The sequence below is a fragment of the Penicillium maclennaniae genome (genome assembly GCF_028827695.1).
Source record: "Penicillium maclennaniae strain IBT 15551 chromosome Unknown utg000005l:1.0-2652337.0:1.0-2654196.0, whole genome shotgun sequence".
Taxonomy (NCBI): domain Eukaryota; kingdom Fungi; phylum Ascomycota; class Eurotiomycetes; order Eurotiales; family Aspergillaceae; genus Penicillium; species Penicillium maclennaniae.
The window spans coordinates 647,600-667,467 of record NW_026623217.1 but is presented as its reverse complement, the minus strand read 5'-3'; the positions used below and the strand labels follow the sequence as shown (position 1 = coordinate 667,467).

The 19,868-nt window shown below is 52.1% G+C and overlaps 11 protein-coding genes across 11 annotated transcripts; 4 read left to right on the top strand and 7 right to left on the bottom strand.

The window, feature by feature from the left end:
* Positions 1-156: 156 nt before the first annotated feature.
* On the bottom strand, positions 157-1,543 carry N7477_005477 (ribosome biogenesis protein NOP53; the record flags this gene model as incomplete). Its single annotated transcript, XM_056967140.1, has 2 exons — positions 157-1,357; positions 1,410-1,543. 2 exons carry the CDS (start codon positions 1,541-1,543, stop codon positions 157-159), a joined length of 1,335 nt encoding a protein of 444 aa, XP_056821894.1.
* Positions 1,544-1,811: 268 nt separating this feature from the next.
* On the top strand, positions 1,812-4,323 carry cef1 (putative cell division control protein (Cdc5); the record flags this gene model as incomplete). The annotated part of the gene is made up of 3 exons (XM_056967139.1): positions 1,812-1,837; positions 1,894-1,927; positions 2,002-4,323. 3 exons carry the CDS (start codon positions 1,812-1,814, stop codon positions 4,321-4,323), a joined length of 2,382 nt encoding a protein of 793 aa, XP_056821893.1.
* A 634-nt stretch (positions 4,324-4,957) lies between these two features.
* N7477_005475 (NuA4 histone acetyltransferase complex catalytic subunit ESA1) lies at positions 4,958-6,805 on the top strand (the record flags this gene model as incomplete). The annotated part of the gene is made up of 6 exons (XM_056967138.1): positions 4,958-5,040; positions 5,132-5,159; positions 5,219-5,283; positions 5,341-5,375; positions 5,428-6,593; positions 6,647-6,805. 6 exons carry the CDS (start codon positions 4,958-4,960, stop codon positions 6,803-6,805), a joined length of 1,536 nt encoding a protein of 511 aa, XP_056821892.1.
* Positions 6,806-7,772: 967 nt separating this feature from the next.
* On the bottom strand, positions 7,773-8,777 carry N7477_005474 (uncharacterized protein; the record flags this gene model as incomplete). The annotated part of the gene is made up of 1 exon (XM_056967137.1): positions 7,773-8,777. The coding sequence occupies one exon, from the start codon at positions 8,775-8,777 to the stop codon at positions 7,773-7,775; it is 1,005 nt and encodes a 334-aa protein (XP_056821891.1).
* Positions 8,778-8,846: 69 nt separating this feature from the next.
* N7477_005473 (uncharacterized protein) lies at positions 8,847-11,024 on the bottom strand (the record flags this gene model as incomplete). Its single annotated transcript, XM_056967136.1, has 1 exon — positions 8,847-11,024. One exon carries the CDS (start codon positions 11,022-11,024, stop codon positions 8,847-8,849), a length of 2,178 nt encoding a protein of 725 aa, XP_056821890.1.
* Positions 11,025-11,848: 824 nt separating this feature from the next.
* N7477_005472 (uncharacterized protein) lies at positions 11,849-12,487 on the bottom strand (the record flags this gene model as incomplete). Its single annotated transcript, XM_056967135.1, has 2 exons — positions 11,849-12,379; positions 12,467-12,487. The coding sequence occupies 2 exons, from the start codon at positions 12,485-12,487 to the stop codon at positions 11,849-11,851; spliced, it is 552 nt and encodes a 183-aa protein (XP_056821889.1).
* A 288-nt stretch (positions 12,488-12,775) lies between these two features.
* N7477_005471 (F1F0 ATP synthase subunit f) lies at positions 12,776-13,410 on the bottom strand (the record flags this gene model as incomplete). The annotated part of the gene is made up of 5 exons (XM_056967134.1): positions 12,776-12,801; positions 12,861-12,926; positions 12,979-13,132; positions 13,277-13,291; positions 13,363-13,410. 5 exons carry the CDS (start codon positions 13,408-13,410, stop codon positions 12,776-12,778), a joined length of 309 nt encoding a protein of 102 aa, XP_056821888.1.
* A 280-nt stretch (positions 13,411-13,690) lies between these two features.
* Positions 13,691-14,470, top strand: N7477_005470 (ETC complex I subunit; the record flags this gene model as incomplete). The annotated part of the gene is made up of 3 exons (XM_056967133.1): positions 13,691-13,926; positions 13,985-14,095; positions 14,161-14,470. The coding sequence occupies 3 exons, from the start codon at positions 13,691-13,693 to the stop codon at positions 14,468-14,470; spliced, it is 657 nt and encodes a 218-aa protein (XP_056821887.1).
* Positions 14,471-14,718: 248 nt separating this feature from the next.
* On the bottom strand, positions 14,719-15,013 carry N7477_005469 (uncharacterized protein; the record flags this gene model as incomplete). Its single annotated transcript, XM_056967132.1, has 2 exons — positions 14,719-14,948; positions 15,004-15,013. 2 exons carry the CDS (start codon positions 15,011-15,013, stop codon positions 14,719-14,721), a joined length of 240 nt encoding a protein of 79 aa, XP_056821886.1.
* A 649-nt stretch (positions 15,014-15,662) lies between these two features.
* Positions 15,663-17,701, bottom strand: N7477_005468 (catalase; the record flags this gene model as incomplete). Its single annotated transcript, XM_056967131.1, has 11 exons — positions 15,663-15,736; positions 15,794-16,222; positions 16,275-16,359; positions 16,416-16,703; positions 16,756-16,879; positions 16,935-16,942; positions 16,995-17,087; positions 17,135-17,345; positions 17,404-17,427; positions 17,482-17,614; positions 17,668-17,701. 11 exons carry the CDS (start codon positions 17,699-17,701, stop codon positions 15,663-15,665), a joined length of 1,503 nt encoding a protein of 500 aa, XP_056821885.1.
* Positions 17,702-18,664: 963 nt separating this feature from the next.
* On the top strand, positions 18,665-19,774 carry N7477_005467 (uncharacterized protein; the record flags this gene model as incomplete). The annotated part of the gene is made up of 4 exons (XM_056967130.1): positions 18,665-19,097; positions 19,153-19,457; positions 19,528-19,702; positions 19,755-19,774. The coding sequence occupies 4 exons, from the start codon at positions 18,665-18,667 to the stop codon at positions 19,772-19,774; spliced, it is 933 nt and encodes a 310-aa protein (XP_056821884.1).
* Between the last annotated feature and the right edge of the window lie 94 nt (positions 19,775-19,868).

Genomic DNA, 19,868 nt, shown 5'->3' with positions numbered 1-19,868 from the left:
TGACTGGTCCAAGTCATCCAATTGAATGTCTGAAAGGATAATTCTTCTTATTTGACCCAGATAATTATGGAACAGTCCGAATGCTTTTGACCGCGATGTATGTTCATGTCCAAAAAACCCATGCACGCCATTGTGAATAACAAGTAGAAATCAAAATCAGAACAGGCCAGGGATAGAGAAGTCCTTAGACATCCATTTCTCTGTAATCTTTCTCTTCGCCTTCTTAGCCTGGCTCACGGGCTTACGAGCCTCCAGTCTGCCCTGGACGATCATGGTGCGGAATCGATCGTCCAAGAGGTTACCCTCCGGCTTCAATAGACGGAGAGAGTCCTGCAATTCATCGGGGAGAACCAGCTCCAGACGCTTTTGGGGGGCGCTGTTATAGAAGTTAGTTAAAGCACACAGATAGTTATAAGAAGTGAAAACCCACGGAAGCTTGCCGCCCAAAGGTTTCCGTCGCAACTTCATCTCATCTCCCTCGTCCGAGTCATCGGCATCGGACTCTTCAGCCTTTTGATCAGCTCTCTCGGCAAGTTCTTGCGCCTTCTCAAGCTGTGCCTCTCTATTCGCCTTCTTCTCTTCCCACTTCGCTTGCCTCTCGGCTTCCTTGCGTCGCTTGATTTTGTTGCGCTGCGTCTTGGACTTTCTCTCGGGTCGCTTCTTGTTCAACCACTCGGGCTTCTCGTATTCGCTTTCGAAGCCCTCCCAGGCACTCTCATCGTCGGACTTGACCTCGCCATCGTCGCCCTGAGCGGCTTCAATAAGGCGCTGCTTCTCAGCCTCTTTCAATTCCTCCTCAAGACGTTGCTTCTCGGTCTCCACGGCTTCCTGGCCATACTCCTGGATAAGGCGGTCCCATTCTTCGAATTGAGGGTTGTAGCTAGCTCCACCGCGGGGCACGCTCACGGAGGGGATGGGCTTGCCGTTGGCGGCAAGAGAGATGGGAGCGTGTTTCAAAGTCTCAGGGGCAACCTTGGGCTTCGGCTTAGGCAAGAAGTCGAAGCGGGGGTCCTCGACAGGGGCGGAATTGTCGGCTTCATCCGCCCAGGGGTCATAAATCTCGTTGCTGCCCTTCTTGGTGATGTCCGCATCCCGGGCGGCCTGTTTCAAGCGCTGCAATTCCTTTTGGCTGACCCAGTCCTTCTTGTGCTTTTTGGTCTTAGGTTCGATGACACCGTCAGTGACAATGGAGCTGGTACGCTTGCGGGAGTCGATAGCGGGAATCGCAGATCGTTGAGCAATAATTTCGTCGGCCTTGAGCGTCTTGTGTTTCTTGGAAATAGATTTGCGCACATCCTCCGACCCAACAGTGTCAAGTATGAACAGTTCCTCGGAAGGTTTCTCAGCAACAACACCACTGATCTAAGGTCAGCGATATTGCAAGATGTAGATATCAATTGTGAACTTACCCTTTGATTTCTTCGTCTTTCAGCAGACGCAAGCCTTCCTGCACCTCAGTAACGTCAACATTCTTGCGCCAAGCCTTCTTGCCTTTGCGAGAAGGCTGTTTGAATTGCTGGGGGGCATCCAGCTTCGACGACATGGTTGGCAGTCTTATCGTTTTTTTTTTTGCAGAAACCGAAAACCAAAACCAAAAAATCTGGACGCGCTGACTAACGCGGGGGCGGCGAAGGCGGGCGGTGAAGGCACGTCGGACTTGGCAAGTCGCTTTTCTCCTAAGCTCAACGTCTACCCGTTGCGCGTCACCTTCTTGCCGCGGGACCTTCATTTATTTCATTCCCGGTGGTGGGCTTTTGGTTCAAATATTACTTTTTGCTATTTTGACGGGGCGTTAAGTCCGATTGCGCGCCATGCCTGTCGTCAAAGGAGGTGTCTGGTAAGATCTCTCGTCACTGTTCATCTTCCAACCGAGCTCAACTAACAAGCGCTTAGGACCAATATCGAAGATGAGGTGCTTCGTGCCGCTGTAAGTTACCGGACAAGACACCCCCCCCCCCGGCGGCCTTTTAATGGATTGTGCAAATACTGACTCGATGACAGGTCTCCAAATATGGTCTGAACCAGTGGGCTCGAGTGTCCTCTCTCCTCGCTCGGAAAACGCCGAAACAATGCAAAGCGCGATGGATTGAATGGCTAGATCCCGGGATTCGCAAGGTTGAGTGGTCGCGGGAGGAGGATGAGAAGCTGTTGCACCTAGCCAAGCTTATGCCCACACAATGGCGCACCATTGCCCCCATCGTTGGACGCACTGCTACACAATGTCTTGAACGCTATCAGAAGCTCTTGGATGAGGCGGAGGCTCGTGAGAATGATGAGCTCGGGTTGGGAGGACCAGAAGGGGGAGAGTCGGCCGCGCCCAGTGCCGACGATGTTCGCCGCCTGCGCCCGGGAGAGTTAGATCCTGATCCCGAATCCAAGCCTGCACGTCCTGATACGATCGATCTCGACGAAGATGAGAAGGAGATGCTCAGTGAAGCTCGTGCGCGTCTCGCCAACACACAGGGTAAAAAGGCCAAGCGAAAGGCCCGAGAGCGCCAATTGGAGGAATCGCGTCGACTGGCTGTGCTGCAAAAGCGTCGAGAACTGAAGCACGCCGGTATCAACGTCAAGGTCGTTACGCGGAAGCCTGGTCAGATGGATTATAACGCAGATATTCCATTCGAGAAGCCGGCCGCCCCTGGATTTTATGATACCACCGAAGAACAGACCCTTAACGAACGCCAGCGAGAGATGTTTGATCCTCGCAAGCAACAACTGGCCAACAAGCGAAAGGGTGACCAGGACGATGACGCGGAGCGAAAGAAGCGCAAGAATGATAAAGGCGGCAACTCAGAAGCATTCGCTGCTGCTGCACGAGCAGGTCAGATGCAGAAGATCCGGGAAGCAGAGCAAAGCAGCAAACGCAGAGGCTTGAATTTGCCCGCGCCGCAAGTCAGCGAAGGTGAGATGGAGGACATTATTAAAATGGGTATGGCAGGAGATAAGGCCAGCCGGATGATTGGTGATGAAGAAGCCACCCGCGGACTTATTGGAAACTACGGTGCTATAGTTGGAGCAACACCCATTCGCACACCACGTGCGGCACCCGAAGAGGATCACATCGCCAACGAGATCAAGAATATCCGAGCTTTGACCGAAACACAATCTTCCCTGCTCGGGGGCGAGAATACTCCCCTCCACGAGGGAAGCACATCGACAGGCTTCGATGGCATTGCTCCTCGGCGGCAAGAGATCGTTACGCCCAACCCCATGGCCACACCGTTCCGACAAACCAACGGCATGGGTGCAACTCCCATGCAAGGCCGTGTTGGGCACGGTGCTACTCCGCTGCGCACACCAAGAGACCACTTCGCCCTTAACCGTGAGGGCGAGGGTGGCCAGCTTATTGGTAATACACCTCGGGATATCAAGATGCATGAAAATTTCATGCGTCAGTCAATCCGCAGTAAGCTCTCTGCGCTTCCCAAGCCGAAGGAGTCCGAATGGGAACTTGAAGAGCTTCCTTCTGAGACTGCCGAGCCCGCTGCGGCCGTTGAGTTAAGCGCGGAAGACGCAGCGGAGCGTGATCGCAGAGAAGAAGAAGCTCGTCAGAAGGCTGCCGAGGCTGAGTTCAAGCGCCAGTCACAGGCTTATCAGCGCGGTCTTCCTCGGCCTGCTGTTCTTGATCTCGATGCCTTGAATGCGCGTGCCGCCCATGTTACTGACCCCATTGAGGGTCTCATCGCCAGAGAAGCAGCCATCCTTATCGCCCACGATTCTCGACAACACCCGGTGCCCGGCGCAAAGGTCGAAGGAAAGGCTCCTGAGCTGGTCCACGTAGGTGATGAATTCATGGACGCAGCCCGAGCTGCCATTGCGGCCGAGATTGCATCATCAGAAGCACAGCAGCAGCAAGAAGAATGGCAGGAAAAATTTGATGATGTCTGGTCATCAGCCCATGCTAAGGCTCTTCCCGGCATGGACATCTACGCCGATGAAGAGGATGCCTTCCAAGAAGAGCAGCGCATGATCGGAACATTCGACAGCATACAGGCAACTCTGCTCGCTACGGCCGAAAAAGGCAACAAGCTTGAAAAGAAGCTTGCATTGCATTACGGCGGATACCAGAACCGCGCTAAAACACTGCGCTCCAAGATTCTGGAAGCCAGTGCCACTCTTCCCAAAGCCCAAGACGATCTGGAGTCTTTCCGCACTCTCCAGATCTCGGAAGAAGCGGCAATTTCCCGGCGACTGGAGAAGCTGCGAGAGGATGTGTCATTTATCATGCGGCGCGAGCGTGAAGCGCAAGATTTGTATAGGAGCCGGAAAGACGAGCTGGACGAGCTGGTTGCTGGCACTGCTATCGTCAATGGCTGGCACTGAGTCAAGCATCTGGACTCGCTTTTTTTTTCAATTCATAGTCATGACCCATTGCGAATTCTTTCTGTACCATTACTAGGACGGTCCCAAGGTTTACATTTTCGAGGATAATGCGAATGCATTGGAGTTGTTGTGCTGTTAATATTTCAGGGCTGCTTCTTATCATATTTTTGGTTGTAGTCTCTAATAGGTTCCAATTAGTAATGAAATCACCTAGTCATGTCGTCAAAGTGCAACTTGCAAGTTTTGCTGCTATCTCAACTGAGGAAAATTTAGCACCCAGATGAAGGATGTATATCTTGAACATTCGATACGAGACTTTGGTCTCAACGCCACCTGTGTAGTCATCAACCTCCCGACGGCGCATTCAGTCCATTTCTTTATCCAGTTGATCACTAAACGCAAGGTAGTACCGAATACTTGCGATATGTTGATCACAAAATGACATGCAGAAACACATTGCCATCCATAAAGGTTCTGATCTGAGGTTGCAGCATCCGGATGCTGACATAACACGGCGAGATCACCTTCTTCCGCCTTCACCACCAACCTCTTTCCATCGCACTTCGCATCCAGTTCATCGAATTACATCTATCAAGCTTGCCTGGGTGCCCGCGTTATCGCATAGTCGATCACGATGGGCGTCCGAGATTCCCACGGCGAGGCGACGGGGACTCCCGACCCCGTCGAGAAAGGGTTCGCCACTCTCAATACTGTCAGGTGAGTTTGAGCGCGAGTTGGGCATGCACTAGTTATCCCCGAGCTCTCAGAATCCACTTTCATCGGTCGCATGTACTGACTGGCGTGATAGAATCGGTGTGAAGGCCATGGTGCAGAAGGTCCGGTGTCGCGCAGAGCCTGAGCCATCACGTGATATCATTACTGACTCGGACTTTAGGATGGTGAACTACGGAAAGCGGAAATACTTTCAATTCGGCAGCGCAAGGATGGTCCCAGTTTCTAGTATGTAGGACCTCGAAGCTTGATTGTCGTTCATATAGCTAACATTTGACTCAAAAGTGTGCATTATGTCGACTTCAACAAGCGTCTTGATGGTAAATTTTACAGCATGCTCTTCGCATGACCAGAATGCTAATGAAATTTTAGAATGGATCAATGCTTCACGCATTGACCTCACTAAAGAGGTTGAATGGCCAGCGCCTGAGAAGCCGGACAAGAAAAAGTCTAGTGCCAACAATAAGGCACCTAGTAAAGTCCCGAAGAATGTTCGCTCTGGTAGCCGGGATGTGTCTGGGACTCCTGATGCGTTGGGCGGCACGAATTTGAATGTTGGCAAGGCGCCGCGACCATCCAAGGCCGGCGGCAAAGAGAATCGTACTGCTGATACACCCGGTGACACATCCCTCTTCGGATCCGAAGCTGTATCGACCGTCGGCACACCCAAGGCAGACTCAGAAGATGTCGAAATGGCAGATGCCGGTACAGAGGCGACGCCCAAAGAAGATGAGGTCAAAACCACATCAGGCGAAGTTATCACCCGCGAAGAGGAGATTGAGCGCCTTCGTACAAGCGGCAGTATGACGCAAAACCCAACCGAAATCCACCGCGTCCGAAACTTGACTCGCCTGCAAATGGGCAAATTTGAAGTTGAGCCGTGGTACTTTTCCCCATACCCGGATCAATTCTCCGACGTGGACATGGTCTACATCGACGAGTTCTGCCTGAGCTACTTCGACAACCAGCGTGCCTTCGAGCGCCACCGCGCAAAATGCACATTGGTCCACCCTCCAGGCAACGAAATCTACCGTGACGACAACATCTCCTTCTTTGAAGTTGACGGTCGTCGCCAGCGAACCTGGTGCCGAAATTTATGTCTCCTCAGCAAACTTTTCCTCGATCACAAAACCCTCTATTACGATGTCGACCCCTTCCTCTTTTACTGCATGTGCACTCGTGACGAGACAGGCTGCCACCTCGTCGGCTACTTCTCTAAGGAAAAGGACTCCGCCGAAGGTTACAATCTAGCTTGTATTCTGACGTTGCCGCAGTACCAGCGCCGTGGATTTGGTCGTTTGCTCATGTCTTTCAGTTATGAGCTTAGCAAGCGTGAAGGCAAGCTTGGGTCTCCCGAGAAACCCCTCTCTGATCTGGGTCTTATGGGTTACCGCCAGTACTGGCGTGAAACGCTTGTCGAGCTGTTGATGGAACCAGGTCGCGAGGCGATGAGTGAGAACGAACTTGCTGTTCTTACGTCAATGACCGAAAAAGACGTTCATGAGACTCTGGTTGTCTTCAATATGCTTCGATATCATGTAAGTCATTTTATCACTTTCAATTTTGAACTTGATTGCTGACAAACGAACAGAAAGGAAATTGGGTCATCGTTCTTACCGACTATGTCGTTGGCGAGCATAAAAAGCGTCTTGAAAAAGAGAAAATCAAGGGTGCGCGCAAAATCGACCCCGCCGCTCTTCAGTGGAAACCACCCGTTTTCACTGCGTCCAGTCGGACCTGGAACTGGTAAGGAGAATGCTCTGGTGTTCTCCAGTCTAATTTTGGCAATTTGTGACTTGATCTTCTTATTTGCCATTGTTGAGATAGATGTCTAATGAGGCGCATGGGACTAAACGAGCCTTCCTTTGGTGTTTTATATGGTGTTGCGGAACCATGGTGGTGTTTTGGTTGATCTGGGATTTTCACTTGATACCTTTTTTCTTCTTGTACAACAATTCGAGCAGTCTTTTCACTGAGAATTTAAAGTCTCATACCTTGAAATTTATATTTCGTGATCAGCTTCGTAAAGACCACTTATCTCTGGAGTGCTGTTCCAATGGAAACCCAGACACAACCATATACATCCATTGACATCGGCTGCTACATAAATGAGAGAAACTCTACATTCTATGATCTACAGCAGAGCGATAATTGAAGTTCGAAATCACTGATATGAATTCGGGAGGCTGCATGATACAAAAAGGGTCGGAGTAGAGGCAGAGAGGGAAGCCCGGGCCAACTCGGCGAGCAAGCGGGACTGATAGGCTGAGGCCGAGGCGTGATAGGACAAGGAATTGAACGAGGTAACAAATGATCCTGAACGACAAGCATCACCTCAAGAGGGCGAACCAAAAAGAGTGCCCTGAAAACAACTCCAAAGTCCCCAGTGTTCACTGTTTTCAACCAGAAGCCTGCAGCCCACGCAGCCTAAGGGCATAGAAAGATGCAGAAGAAAAAAGTACATAACATAGAGGGACCATGTCGCATGTTGCCTTTTGAGGAGGTGGTTGTGAGGTAGGGGGCGAGAGCTGTGGTTTGGCCTGTCTGCTTGCCGCAATTTGTGGCTTGGAGATAAGGGAGGTGGACACAGGAGGGTAGAGTGAGGGATTAGAGAGTATGGGAGGGAAAGTCTAGATCAATTAAGATCTAGACCCTGCAGAGCAATGATACCAAGTTTGTTGCCCCAGGGATCGCAAAAGAAAATAGACATAGACCTCTTAACGGGAGCCTTGGCGTGGACCCCAAGATGCAGTCCGGGACTGACTGTGCCGTGGCGAGGACGAAGGCGCGCTGCTCTGCTGAGATACAGAGGGCTTCTTCGCGGCATCCTTAGGCCCGGTGGCTGTAACGGCATCGCGGGGCTTAGACCCCTTCCGAGCCTTGAAGTTGGATGTGCTGCGCTGCTGCGGCTTCGGAATTGCATTTGGGGCTCCGGCCTTTTTCGGAAGACTAATCGTCTTCGAAATGAGTGAACCAGGCAGCCGGATCGAGGCTCGAATGTTACCGGCGTGATCCTTATCACCGAAACCAATCCAGAAGGGTTCCACGCTGTGGATCTGCATCGTTTTCAAATTCTTTGCGCGCAATCGTGATTGGGACGGAGCTGGTGCGGCGAGCCATGCCGCTGGGGGTGCCATCATGGGGACACGGACACCTGGAAGAGAGCCGGGCTCACGGTCTTCGAAGATATCGTCCTGTTCGTCCACTTGTCGGACCGCAAGATCACCGTCTCCCGAAGGGTAAGGCTGCTCGGTGCTAGGCAAAGACACGGGAACTGCCGCGACGGGCAATTGGACGTCCAAAGGCTCCTTTGTCGCCGAGGCTACAGCCAAAGCGCTCTTCTTCTCGACCGGGGTCTTCTTGCCGAAGAGCCCGTTGATCTTCTCCTGCCAAGACATCGCAGTTGAGGCCGGCACTGGAGCTCGCGGTGGTGCTGCTGCCATGGAGGCGAATGTAGGCGGTGCAGCTGCTGCAGCTGGCGCGGCTGGGGCAACTTGCGCAGCTTGAGCGGCCAAACCCTTAGGTGGCAATTTGACTACGGGCTTGGGGGTTGGCAGATGGACCAAGGGCCGACCCGAGCCGCCGAAGTAGACAGGGTGGCTGAAGATCTCCTCCGGAGGTGGAGGTGACGGGCTTCGTTGTTGGTATTCAACAACCTTCTCAACAGGCCGTTTGGCTTGTTCCGTCACATGAGGGAAGAATCGCGAGCTGCGAGCTGGCATGCTAACAAGGGGGACGGGCGTGTGTATCGGAGAAGCCTGGAAGGCCATCGGCCGGTGCATCAAGACCAGTCAAGGGGTTGGAAGGCGAGGCGTTCTTGTTAACAACCGCCTTCGAGACCTTGACGACACGGCGTTGACCAGCGTCGCTGTCGGGCCGCACTTGAGACCATGTCTCATTGAGAGTGACAGAAGGACCGGCTGCGCGAGCCTCACGGTTGACATTAAATTCCTGGCGGTAATTCTCAGCCTCTTCGTGCTCACGCTGAGCTGTGATTTTGCGGAAGCTATTCCAAGCGCCCAATCCACCCGGGCACGAGATTCAGGTTGCCATGGGGAGTTTTGTGAACTCGGAGGCCCAATTGGACCGGGACGACCGATAGGGCTAAGGGGATCAAAAGAGGCGTTCCGGGTTTCCGGGGAAGGAAGCGGGGAGACTGAGGCAGCCTCTGGTGGAGCTGAAAGTGCCTGAGGAGGCATGATGCTCTGGTCGAGACCCAGCTGGCCCCGCAGAGGAACTTCACGAGAAGTAAAACCACCGAGGCTCTGATCAAAGATCCCGTTGCCCAATGTTCTGTCACTAATCAGAGGTTTCCACGGATTCTTGACCGATGGCGATGTTGATGCCAAGTTGGGATTGGTGGACCAAGGAGTGTAGGTTGAGCCCGTGTTCATATTTCCACGCCACTGGGCGCCGTGCTCATCAGTCTTCGAGCCTTGTTGTGGACTGGCGTCCGTTTGCTGGCTCAAACTATCTGGAGGAACTTGTTCATGTTTCGCATCGCGATTTGGCGAAGGAGCGCGACGCGTGCGAGGAGACGTCTTCTCAGTGTGCGGTTTCTCAGCTACGCGATCCCTCTCGTTTGCGGCAACAAGCCTCTTGACGCTATCAGGATGATGAACTTTCATCATCCCATACTGCTTGGGCGCTCCAGTGGGCTCAGGAACGGGTGGCTTGGGAGGAGAGCTGATCGTAGCTGGAGGTGGTGCAGTGGGCGTCTGGGCTTTTTCAGTACTGTTCTTGCGTTGTTTATCGGGCGCCGGACCCAAAGCTGCAAGTTTTTGACGAATTCGCTCGTCCTTCTCTGCCTTCTCCTTCTCTTCTTGTTGCAGACGACGTTGTCTAGCCTCAAGTCGCTTCTCCTTCATAATTCGTTCCTGCACGACAAGAGGATCTTCTTGAGGCACATCCGGCGCAGCTGCCGGTGCTGGTTGCTGCTGAGCCGGCGGAGCCTGATCCATTTGCGTCGGCGGCCGCGGCCCCCAACTAGGCGTAGCATGCTGTAGCGAAGGAGACTCATGGGCGTGGGCATGGGCGTTAGGATGAGCATGTCCGCCCATTAACGCCGGATCTATCAAGCCATTGACCTGTGAGCCCCGTCGGCCTTCATACCTCGGAGGACCATCTGCTCGACCGAAAGACATTCGGCGATCAAACCCTCCGCTTCCTCCACTGACATTGGACCCCGCACGGTGACGGTTCCAACCCATGCCGCCATCATGGCTCGTTCGTTGTGTCTGGAATGCCGCAGAAGGTTCGGCCGGCCCGTGAGCCTCATGGCCAGTTCGTTGCAACACATTGGGAGCCCGAGGGCCTTGATCTTGTCGATACGAAGGCCTTCTATTATCAGCTACAGGTTCGTACCGACCAGATCGAGAGTTGTACAGCTCGCGAGGCGCATTTGGAGCCGTTTCTCGCCAAGTGCGATTGAAATCGTCCGTTGCAATCTCTTGCGGTGGCAAGGGGGCATACCGAGCGTCGTCACGATGAGGTTGAGGATGGTGAACAGGAGGACGCGTGGGTGGAATATTGCCAGGATGATTCACAGGCGAAACTCTTTCGACTGGAGGTAACGGAGCCCATGGAGATTTGCTCGGAGGTGCCGGGCTCGTAGAGTCTGATGGCGCCCTGTCATTTGTTCCTTTAGACGAAATGCTTGCGGCCTTCGCCTGCCGCTCCGCATTGGCTCCTAGCCTCAGTACAGTAGGGTTTGGCCCGACGGACGTAGTTGGCTTCGGGGCAGCCATCTTCGAAATGTCTCGCACTGCGGTCGGCTCTGTGATTGGCGCTTCTCGTGCTTCTGGCTCGGATACTTCAGGAGGTGGTTGTGGTTCGTTGTGTTGACCGAGAGTGACTTTGGTACCGTCCGTCCACTCAATTGTCTCCGGAGCCCAGTCGTCCTCATCATCGTCAATATCGGCCCATTTCGCCTCAGATCCACCGGTGTCTTCTTGAATTCGAGATGTCATATGGATTCCGTACTGCTGTTTCAGCTCCTCGTCCGTCAAATGCTTCGGGGGTACCGGCTGAACGGCTATATCAACCACCAAGCGTCAGTTTAGTAGTAGAAGGCCCATTGCAACGAGATACATACGTCGATTCTTGTTCCAGACTTGGTTCGGATCCGGACCCGACCCACCAGGCTTCGTGCCGCCTGGACCCGTCTTTGACAACGAATCCCGCATCGCAGCCGTGGATTTCGGAACTAAGCGTGGCCGCGCAGTAGGTTGCGGAGTACCCATGGGAGTCGTAGGAATTGATGGTGCTAATGTTAACATGTCAGAGACGTGCCAAAATGAAAAACCAGCGAACAAAGAAGTACCTTTCTCCGGTGCCTTGGGCGGTGCGGAGGTCCCTGGTGCTTTTGGCACCGAGAACTTCGCAAACGAAACCGGCTTAAAAGACGTCGGCTTCTTGACTGACCCAGTGCGCGTGTGATGGCGACCATCTGTACGGCTAGCGTCCGATTCCGAACCACCTAGTGAAGCCGTGTCGTCCCCGCCGTCTGATGCAGAAGCTATTCCATTCAGTTCGAGGGCCCTCGAAGCGACCAGGCTGGTGCTTTGCTTTGGAGAGTCCTGCAACCAGTTCAGTCATCCCGTTGTCCAATATCGCGGCGACGAAGAAAACCCTACCATCGAAGTACTTCCGCCATCCTTGTCACCCAACGTGTCGGCTAAAGAACCTAATGCGTCTCTCGGCTCGGTGTGATTATCAGATGTGATTTGCGCTGTGGATTTTGTTGTGACATGGTTTGTCTCCCCCCGCGTCCCCTTCGGCAGATTGCTTGTCTTTAGTGCTCGCAGGAACGTCGGAAGGCGAAGGCTCGCCGCCCGACAGGGTCTGATCTACCACATCGCGGCTGCTCTGCTCTGCCATAACAATATTCGAGTCTGTAGTGACCAAAAAAGGCGGCATTTGTCAGATCCGCGCTTGTAAAAACACCGAGGGGATGGAGATGCGGAGCCCGAGTGGGCGGCCGCTTCAGCTGGCCTTGTAACCAGAAGACAGGATGAACAACGTACCGGCTGTCAAAACCCTGAGATCGCCACTGTAAAACTGCTCGCTTGACTGGTTGCACCCTGGAAGATCGGGATTCCACAACCAGGTAGGTGGAAGTCGGGCGGCCAACTCCCAGGAGCTCGATGGTGACAGCGTGCGCGGAGGTAGAGAACGGGTCTCGGAAGACGCGTGAGATATTCCACAGGCCCAGGAAGTCCCGGGATGGGGAGGAGAGGATCGAGAAAGGCGGAAGGGTGGGTGTGGTGATGGATGGGAGGGTTGGCTCTGTTGAGGCGATCTCGGGTTTGAAGCTGAGGGCTGGCTGTTTTCGGTTAGCGCGGTCCCAGTCGTAGCTGAGACCTTCACCTACCACAGCATGTTTTCCACAGATCTAGGTCTTAGGACGTACAAGTGAGGAATTCAAGAGCATGGAAAAGAGCTCTTTTTTCAGTTCAGCGTCACTTGTCTTAGATTCTACTACTTGGCTATGAAGATGCCGTCCCTGAGCGATACATCGGAGCGGAGACAGGGTCACGCCACAACATGATCTATAGAATACATCTCAGGTGCCAGGAAAGCTACGACAACCGAAAATCAGAATAATGAAACGATGAGGTTCAAAAATTCTCTCTAATTCCTACACACTGCCTTGCTCTGGGTCAGAGGACGCAGTATATACATCAATCCTCCTTCCAATCAATCGATCCAAAGAAAAGATTTAGTGAGGGTGGTTCTTGTGGTGGCCTAACCCAACAGTCAGTAAATCTTTCATCAGGTGAAATGTTTGGCGACAGGATACTCACGCAGGTGGAAGTAGTACTCCATGCTGTAGCCGAGGATCAGGATACCACCGATGGCGTGGACAAGGGCTGTCCAATTAGCCTTCAAACTTTACCAAACATTGAATTTCCAAATACTTACGGACACCGGAGGCGTTCTTGCCGCTGAAGTAGCGGGCCTGGTAGCGGCCGATGAGACCGGTAGGCTTAGCCTGAGGGGCAGGGCCACGGGGAAGACCAGCGTAGAAGTTCACAACGCGCTCCATGCGGGCAGCATCCTGGGCAGCACCGATGGCCTGTATATGAAAGTTAGCGACAGGTTTGGGTGGGATGGGCGTGATATGTCGTCTTCAGATCGCACGAAAAAGACTTCGGGAAGGCACGGGGCCGGGAAGGGTGTAGGGAGCAACGGTAGGTATGAGGTGTTCCGGATAACTCACGTTAGGGGAGGCGATCTGTGAAAAACATTAGTTTCTTGAATAGAGGCTCGCGACAGCCATGTGATGGTTCAATCGGGTGTTCGTACCTTGGGAGGGATCAAGGTCGAGAGACCACGGCGGACGATGTAGCTCATCTTGTCTGGCTGGATGGGGTCAGAAATGTGTCGCAGTGAATGTGTCCGAACTCCAGGAGTGTAAGGAGCCTATCCGAGAGAACTCACGGTGATTCGCAAAGCAAGTGAACCGAGATAGACAAATGATGCAGGAGGAAGAGAACCTTTGGCCGGGAAGCGGGTGGTCGGATGAGCCAAGATGCGCTAAACCATTTTCGGGTGGGCCGTGACTTGCACTCTGCGACGATTAACACTTCCTCTTGACTATCTCCATCCCACCCCACTCCTAGCATCGTACACCATGTCGCTCTTCAGAATTGGAGGTGCCGCTGGCCTCCGAGCGACCCGTCTGGTCGCTCCCGTCAATGCCCGCTTTGCCTCCAACGTCGTGAAGGGGTCTCCTACCGTCAAGACCAACCCGTCCGAGGCTCCTACCTCGACCTACTCTAGCAGCTCCTTGATCCGCAAGGAAGGCCCTGCCGAGGCAATGACCCGTCACCAGCCCGATTATGATGCCACCATTGATCACGGCACCTCGTACGCTACCTTGCCTTCCGCCACCAATGCAAACCTGTCGCTAACACCATTGATCTAGAAATTTCTCCCCGGTTCCCAAGCGTGTGATGGACGGCAGCGAGCCTGGTGACTCTCTTCCCGCCGCCGTTCTCTCTGGCGCCCCTACCGACCTCCAGGCCCGCACTGTCCGGTAAGCCAAGACCTGAAAACACGAATCCGACCTGGGACCCATAAACTAACATTGAATGCGCGCAGCATCTACCGCCCCACGAAGGCCGCTACCCAATCTGGCCACTGGCACGGACATCACTGGCGCATGGACTGGGACATCCTGCAGAAGGGTCACCGTTGGGAGAACCCGCTGATGGGTTGGCAATCGTCTGCCGATAGCATGCAGGGCACCAACCTGAAGTTCAAGTCGAAGGAGGACGCCATTGCCTTTGCACAGAAGCAGGGCTACGAGTACTTTGTCCAGGAGCCTAATGTGCGCCGGGTCGTCCCCAAGGCTTATGCCAACAACTTCATGCACGAGCCTAGAAAGCTCAAGCACATCAAGACCAAATGAGTGCGCTTTGTCGTGTATTTTGTACATAATTGCAGTCTTTTTACTTTTTCTCAAATCAAGTACGATATTAGACTTGGATACCGGCATAAGATCTACTACTGGAAGAGTGAATCGTAAAAGGCCTCGCAGAAGGAGTGCATTTCACAGACATTTCCCTCTTGACTCTTTTTCAACAAAGCATTATCAGATTTAGATTCAATGTTTCAATTACCTAACCATAAACCAATCTTATTCAGTGATCTCGTCAATCACATCAAGTCACCATACTCATGGCCTTCCTCCTCAAGCTGCTCATCCTTGTGCAGATAGTCCTTCAGCTTGTCCATCTCATCCTCCTCCTTCTGTCCCTGAGGTTGCTGGCTATCCATCTTATCATGCTGATCATCCTGATCCTTGCCGTGGGCAGTAGCCTTGGTACCCTTGTGGTGATGAAGGATTCTCTCAAAGAAACCCTCGTGCTCTTGACTAGGATTCGACTCTGCAACAATCAGTAAGGAAAAGCAGATAAGCAAGAATGCACTAAGACAACTCACTGTCGGACATGATGTCTGTTGTATTATTGATTTCAAAGAGAAAACTTGGTAGGTGTTCGAGAAAATACTAGCAGTAAACGGTAGTGTGTTGATGGCCAGACAGAAAATGCGGGGAGTGAAGATCAACCATAACGGCCAGCTGCGATCTAACGGTGGACCGGATTGCATCATCGGATAAAGCTTCAAATAACAGTGTGGAGTTGCAGCCAGGCGACTTTTCTCACAATAGGTTGTTGGAACAATCAGCGCGTCATCGACCTACATTTGGATCTTTCCGTGCGATACAAAGTCTATTGGCAGATTCTACGGGTGGAGTTCTGAACCACTTTCATGGGAAAATGCCTCGTGGGATGAGGCGTGCTCTTATTGGGTTATTAGTGCTGCCATACTTAGATGATTGGTGTCCAGGCGTGCTAATCAATTCCCAGATAAGGTGTTGGTGATGCAAGCTGTATGGGGTTCACGGTTTGCTTTGTCGCACGGGCGATCTCCGAAGGGGTTGTTTTCTATTTTGGGTCTTTGCGTGGAGATGGGCATGTAAACGTCGGGTTTGACTCCTGTGACGAAGCAATCTGGTCACGCAAATTGGGGTCGTATTTTGATCAAGTACAAAAAATTTCATATTACAAGATCACGAAATTGCATTGAATCATAAAGAATTAAATATTAATAGCGGCTTCAGTCGCCTTCCTAAGTCTAGCCCCGAGATTCTGATTCACACGACCAAACAGTGCTGCAGAACCGTCAGTGTAAATTCATTAAGGTTAGGCGAAAAAATGAAAGAACAAACCGTAAACCTCATTCCTCAATTTTGGCGACTTCACCTCCCGAACACTCCCAACTAGATTCTCAATGACTCTCTCCTGATGTCCTGGCTCACGCCCAAGAAGGTCCCACAACCCAGCCGGCTGCACGAAATCATCATCCGTGATATGGCTAGTGTAAGAAGTCACTTCGCCAACCCACTTCTCATGTTCCGTATGCAGGGCTAGAGACTGGGGACTGACGCCTTTGACCTCTGGGTAGAACTTGGTGGGTTGGAGAGAGGAGTTAACGTAGTTGGGATCTCCGCCATAATTTCCATCGAAACGCATCTTGCCGTCACGCTGGAATGGGCAGTAGACTGGGGCTTTCGCAGCGTTGGTGGGGAGTTGTTGGTAGTTCACGCCGAGACGGTAGCGGGCCGCGTCGGGGTAGGCGAATAAGCGAGCTTGCAGGACTGGGAAGGGTAAGCGGATTGGAGTTGGCGGTATGCGTAATAGTTGACTTACCGGGGTCGGCTGAAGCTGCGAAGCCCGGGACCATGTTTGATGGCGAGAAAGCTGCTTGTTCGATGTCGGCGAAGTAGTTGTTGGGCTGGTTGATATATTTCATCAGGAGCCGCAAGGCCGAAGCAGAACTGGATAACTTACATTTTGGTTCAATGTCATCTTGCCAATTTTTCTTAGAGGGAAGGCTTTGTGTGGCCAGACTTTGGTCATATCGAAGATATTCCACCGGTAGGTCTCGGCCTCGGATGGGTCCATTACTTGAACAAAGACCTCCCATGAAGGGTAATCTTGTCTCTCGATGGCCTCAAACATGTCGCGAATCATGTAATCCGGATCCTCGCCAGCAATCTTCGTTGCCTCTTCTCGGGACAAGTTCTTGACTCCCTGTTGCGTCTTCATGTGAATTTTGATGTACTTGAACGAACCATCCTAATGACGCGAATGAGCTGAGGTTACGCAGTGTCAATTCATGATGTCTTACCTCTTTGGTGAACTTGTATGTGTGTCCACTATAGGAGTTCAGAAAGCGAACGGACCTTGGTGTTCCACGATCGCTGAAGAGGATCATTAGCTGATGGATTCCTTCGGGGTTTCCAACGTGGAAGCTAATCAATGTTAGCCACAGCAAATCTACTTGAAACCTAATCTAGGTGTGCATACTCCCAAAACTGAATTGTAAGTTAGCTATTTGCGTCCAGTTCGATGCAAAATTCCACTTACCATGTTCGCATCAGGAAGATGAGACCGCGGGTGTCTCTTGTGAGAGCGATTCATGGATGGAAACTTGATAGGGTCCCGGATAAAGAAGACAGGCTTTCAAGTATGAGCACTCCTCTTCATTATGCATGCAGCTTGCTCACAGTGTTATTGAAGACCCAGTCAAGATTGCCTTCATCGGTATAGATCTTCATTGCCCAGCCATGAACATCTCGCGATGTGTCAGCAGAGCCCGACTCCGGACCGACTGTGGAGACGCGAAGAAGGACCGGGGACTTCTTGCCAGCCTTGTTGAGAAAGCTGGCGGATGTTATGTCCGAGCAATCGGCCTCCGCTTCAAATACTCCGTAAGCTCTTAAGAACAGGACATGCATCAGTTCACTTGTTTAGAGTAGACATTCGACTGACTTACCCGACAGCTTTAGCGTGGACAACACTGGAGTATTTCCCCATTGTCAGCCAAATGTCGTCTCAGTAGTGTCACGCTTACCGCTCCGGGATTCTCTCACGAGAGAAATGCGCCAAAGTCTCAATGAGCTGGGTATCCTGAAGTAGACCAAGGCCACCAGTGCCCTGTCGGTTTCGCATCAGCACAGCAGTGCTGTTGCTTGCGAAGGGACATCCTTTTGCAAAAGTCAGCAATTGGCGATGAGGTACTTGTTGCGTGGTTTCAGACCTTCAGCAAGAGTATAGTACTTATCAGCGGACATGATGGGCTCTAACGCTTCTGTCCTGATACAATTGCAACCTTTGATCACGTCGAAGTCAATTGACAGCTTTCACCTCGAGACACGAACAAGTTTCGTCCAGGAGCTAGCTATGCTTTTATTATTTTTCTCACGGATACTGCTGATTAGGTTCACGGTCCTTCATCCGCCTCTTCCGTCTCATACATTACATCATTGCCGTCCGCTCATTGCATGAGGCCTTGTTGATCCAGATAAGCTGTACTGGTTTTGCCAATGAAGCCTATCAGCAACCCAAGAACCGCGTGTTGAACGAAACACATGCCTGGTGGCTTACCATCGTCATGAATGTAAGCGTGCACCGGCCATATCGGTAAGTGGATTCGAGACCGAGTCGATCAATTGTCAGCTTCTCCATGTTCGCTATAGCTTGAGATCAATTGACCATGTAGCCGTGTCCATCGTAAGTATGCGCTACAAGGGCGGAACTCAAAAGGTCTCCGGACACTCATGCACAACCGAGGATGGTTCTTCCTTGGCATCGACACATATCACACGGGTGATACAGCCGAGATCCTACCAGGGTTGAGTAAGAAGCTCAATGCGGTGGCAGTCTTTGGACCACTGGACAGATGATGGAACACGATGCAGGTGAGGATCACGGGCGATGATTGGTTCATAGTATTGCCTAATTGAGCCATTGACGGGCGGTGGATCGATCATATCTCCGTTCCCGCCCCACTTTCCACTCGTGGGCCTAGAGTCTATGCCGTGGCTTCAAGATAGGTTTTTTCTTGTCTTAGAGATACATGGAGCGAGGGAGATGATGGTTGATACGGTGGACTAGTGCTGCGCTTCGATCGAGGTGGCTCAGCATTAGCCATCCTCGTTCTGACTCTCGCACATCACTCCGCGTTTTGTCCAACCGCTTAGGGTTATACTATGTCGTCAGGCAACAGCTCCAGCGGGTCTCGTTGTGGAAGCAGCATGCCCCCAGACGACGCTCCCCGGTTTGCTTTCGTGTCCGAGTTCAATCAAGCAGATGCCCGAAGCCATGCGATGCGCGAGCACTGGAGACAACGACACAGCCGCAACAATAGTGGCAAGCACAAGAGGATTCAGCCAAGACTTCTACCCAGTCCGATATCTTCGTCTTCTGCAGACCGAGTGCAAAAATCCAGAGATCAATTCAGTCGAGACCGTTCAACCAGAAGCCATGGTTCTCAGGGCTCGCCCTCAAAGCATTCAGAAGCTACTTCCAGCGAAGTAGATCTCGACCATGCCAACGGGGACAAGCTGATCGGCATTACCCCACAGTTCTTGAATGGAATGGGCCATGCTTTGTCAACTTCGAGGCTGGATCCTTTCCAGCAATTTCCGGTGGAATTGACGCCCCAGCATCATAAGCTGCTGCACCACTGTACGTCGACGGCTTGCGATTCGTGAACCCGAAATGAAACTAAGTTAGGTCGTAGGGATAGGAACTCATGCTACCATGATGTTCGAGGACCTTGGTATCCCGACTTTCAACCCAATGAAGGATGTTTGGTTCCCACTAGACCTGTCAAACGCGTCATCCTTTAACGCTATCATGGCCCATTCTGCAGCTCACCTATCCCATCTCTATGCGGGGACAAGTCCTCAAAGAGCAACCAACTCATCTGACGCCTTGAAATATAAATCTGAGGCAGTAAGAATACTCCATGAGTGGGTCTCTATTCCAGAGAAAGCTCTCAGCTATGATGCATTCGCGGCTGTTATTCGACTTCTCACATTTGAGGTAAATAACCTTCACGCGTAGGCGCAGTGGATCGATACCTTTGATGTGGCAGAATTTTAACCATACACAGAGATATTGGGGCACGGCTGAAGAATGGAATATTCACCGCACCGGTCTCCAAAACATGATCGAAGCCAAAGGTGGGATCGGGGAGCTCCACGGTAACTGGGGTCTGGAGCTTGTTGTCTACCTGTGGGTCGCCCGAAAGTGCCTCTCAATCTTGATAATACTGACTCGTGCAGAGTGTCTCTCATGTCCAAACCGTCCTGGTTCGAGTCTACAAACAACATCTCCGAGCTCTCCGAGCCGTCCTCTAATGCCTTCTTGCTCGACCCAACCATGGATATGCAGAAAATACGTGGCCTTTGGTTGATATCGTTCATTCAAGACATGCGTACCTTTATGGGATTA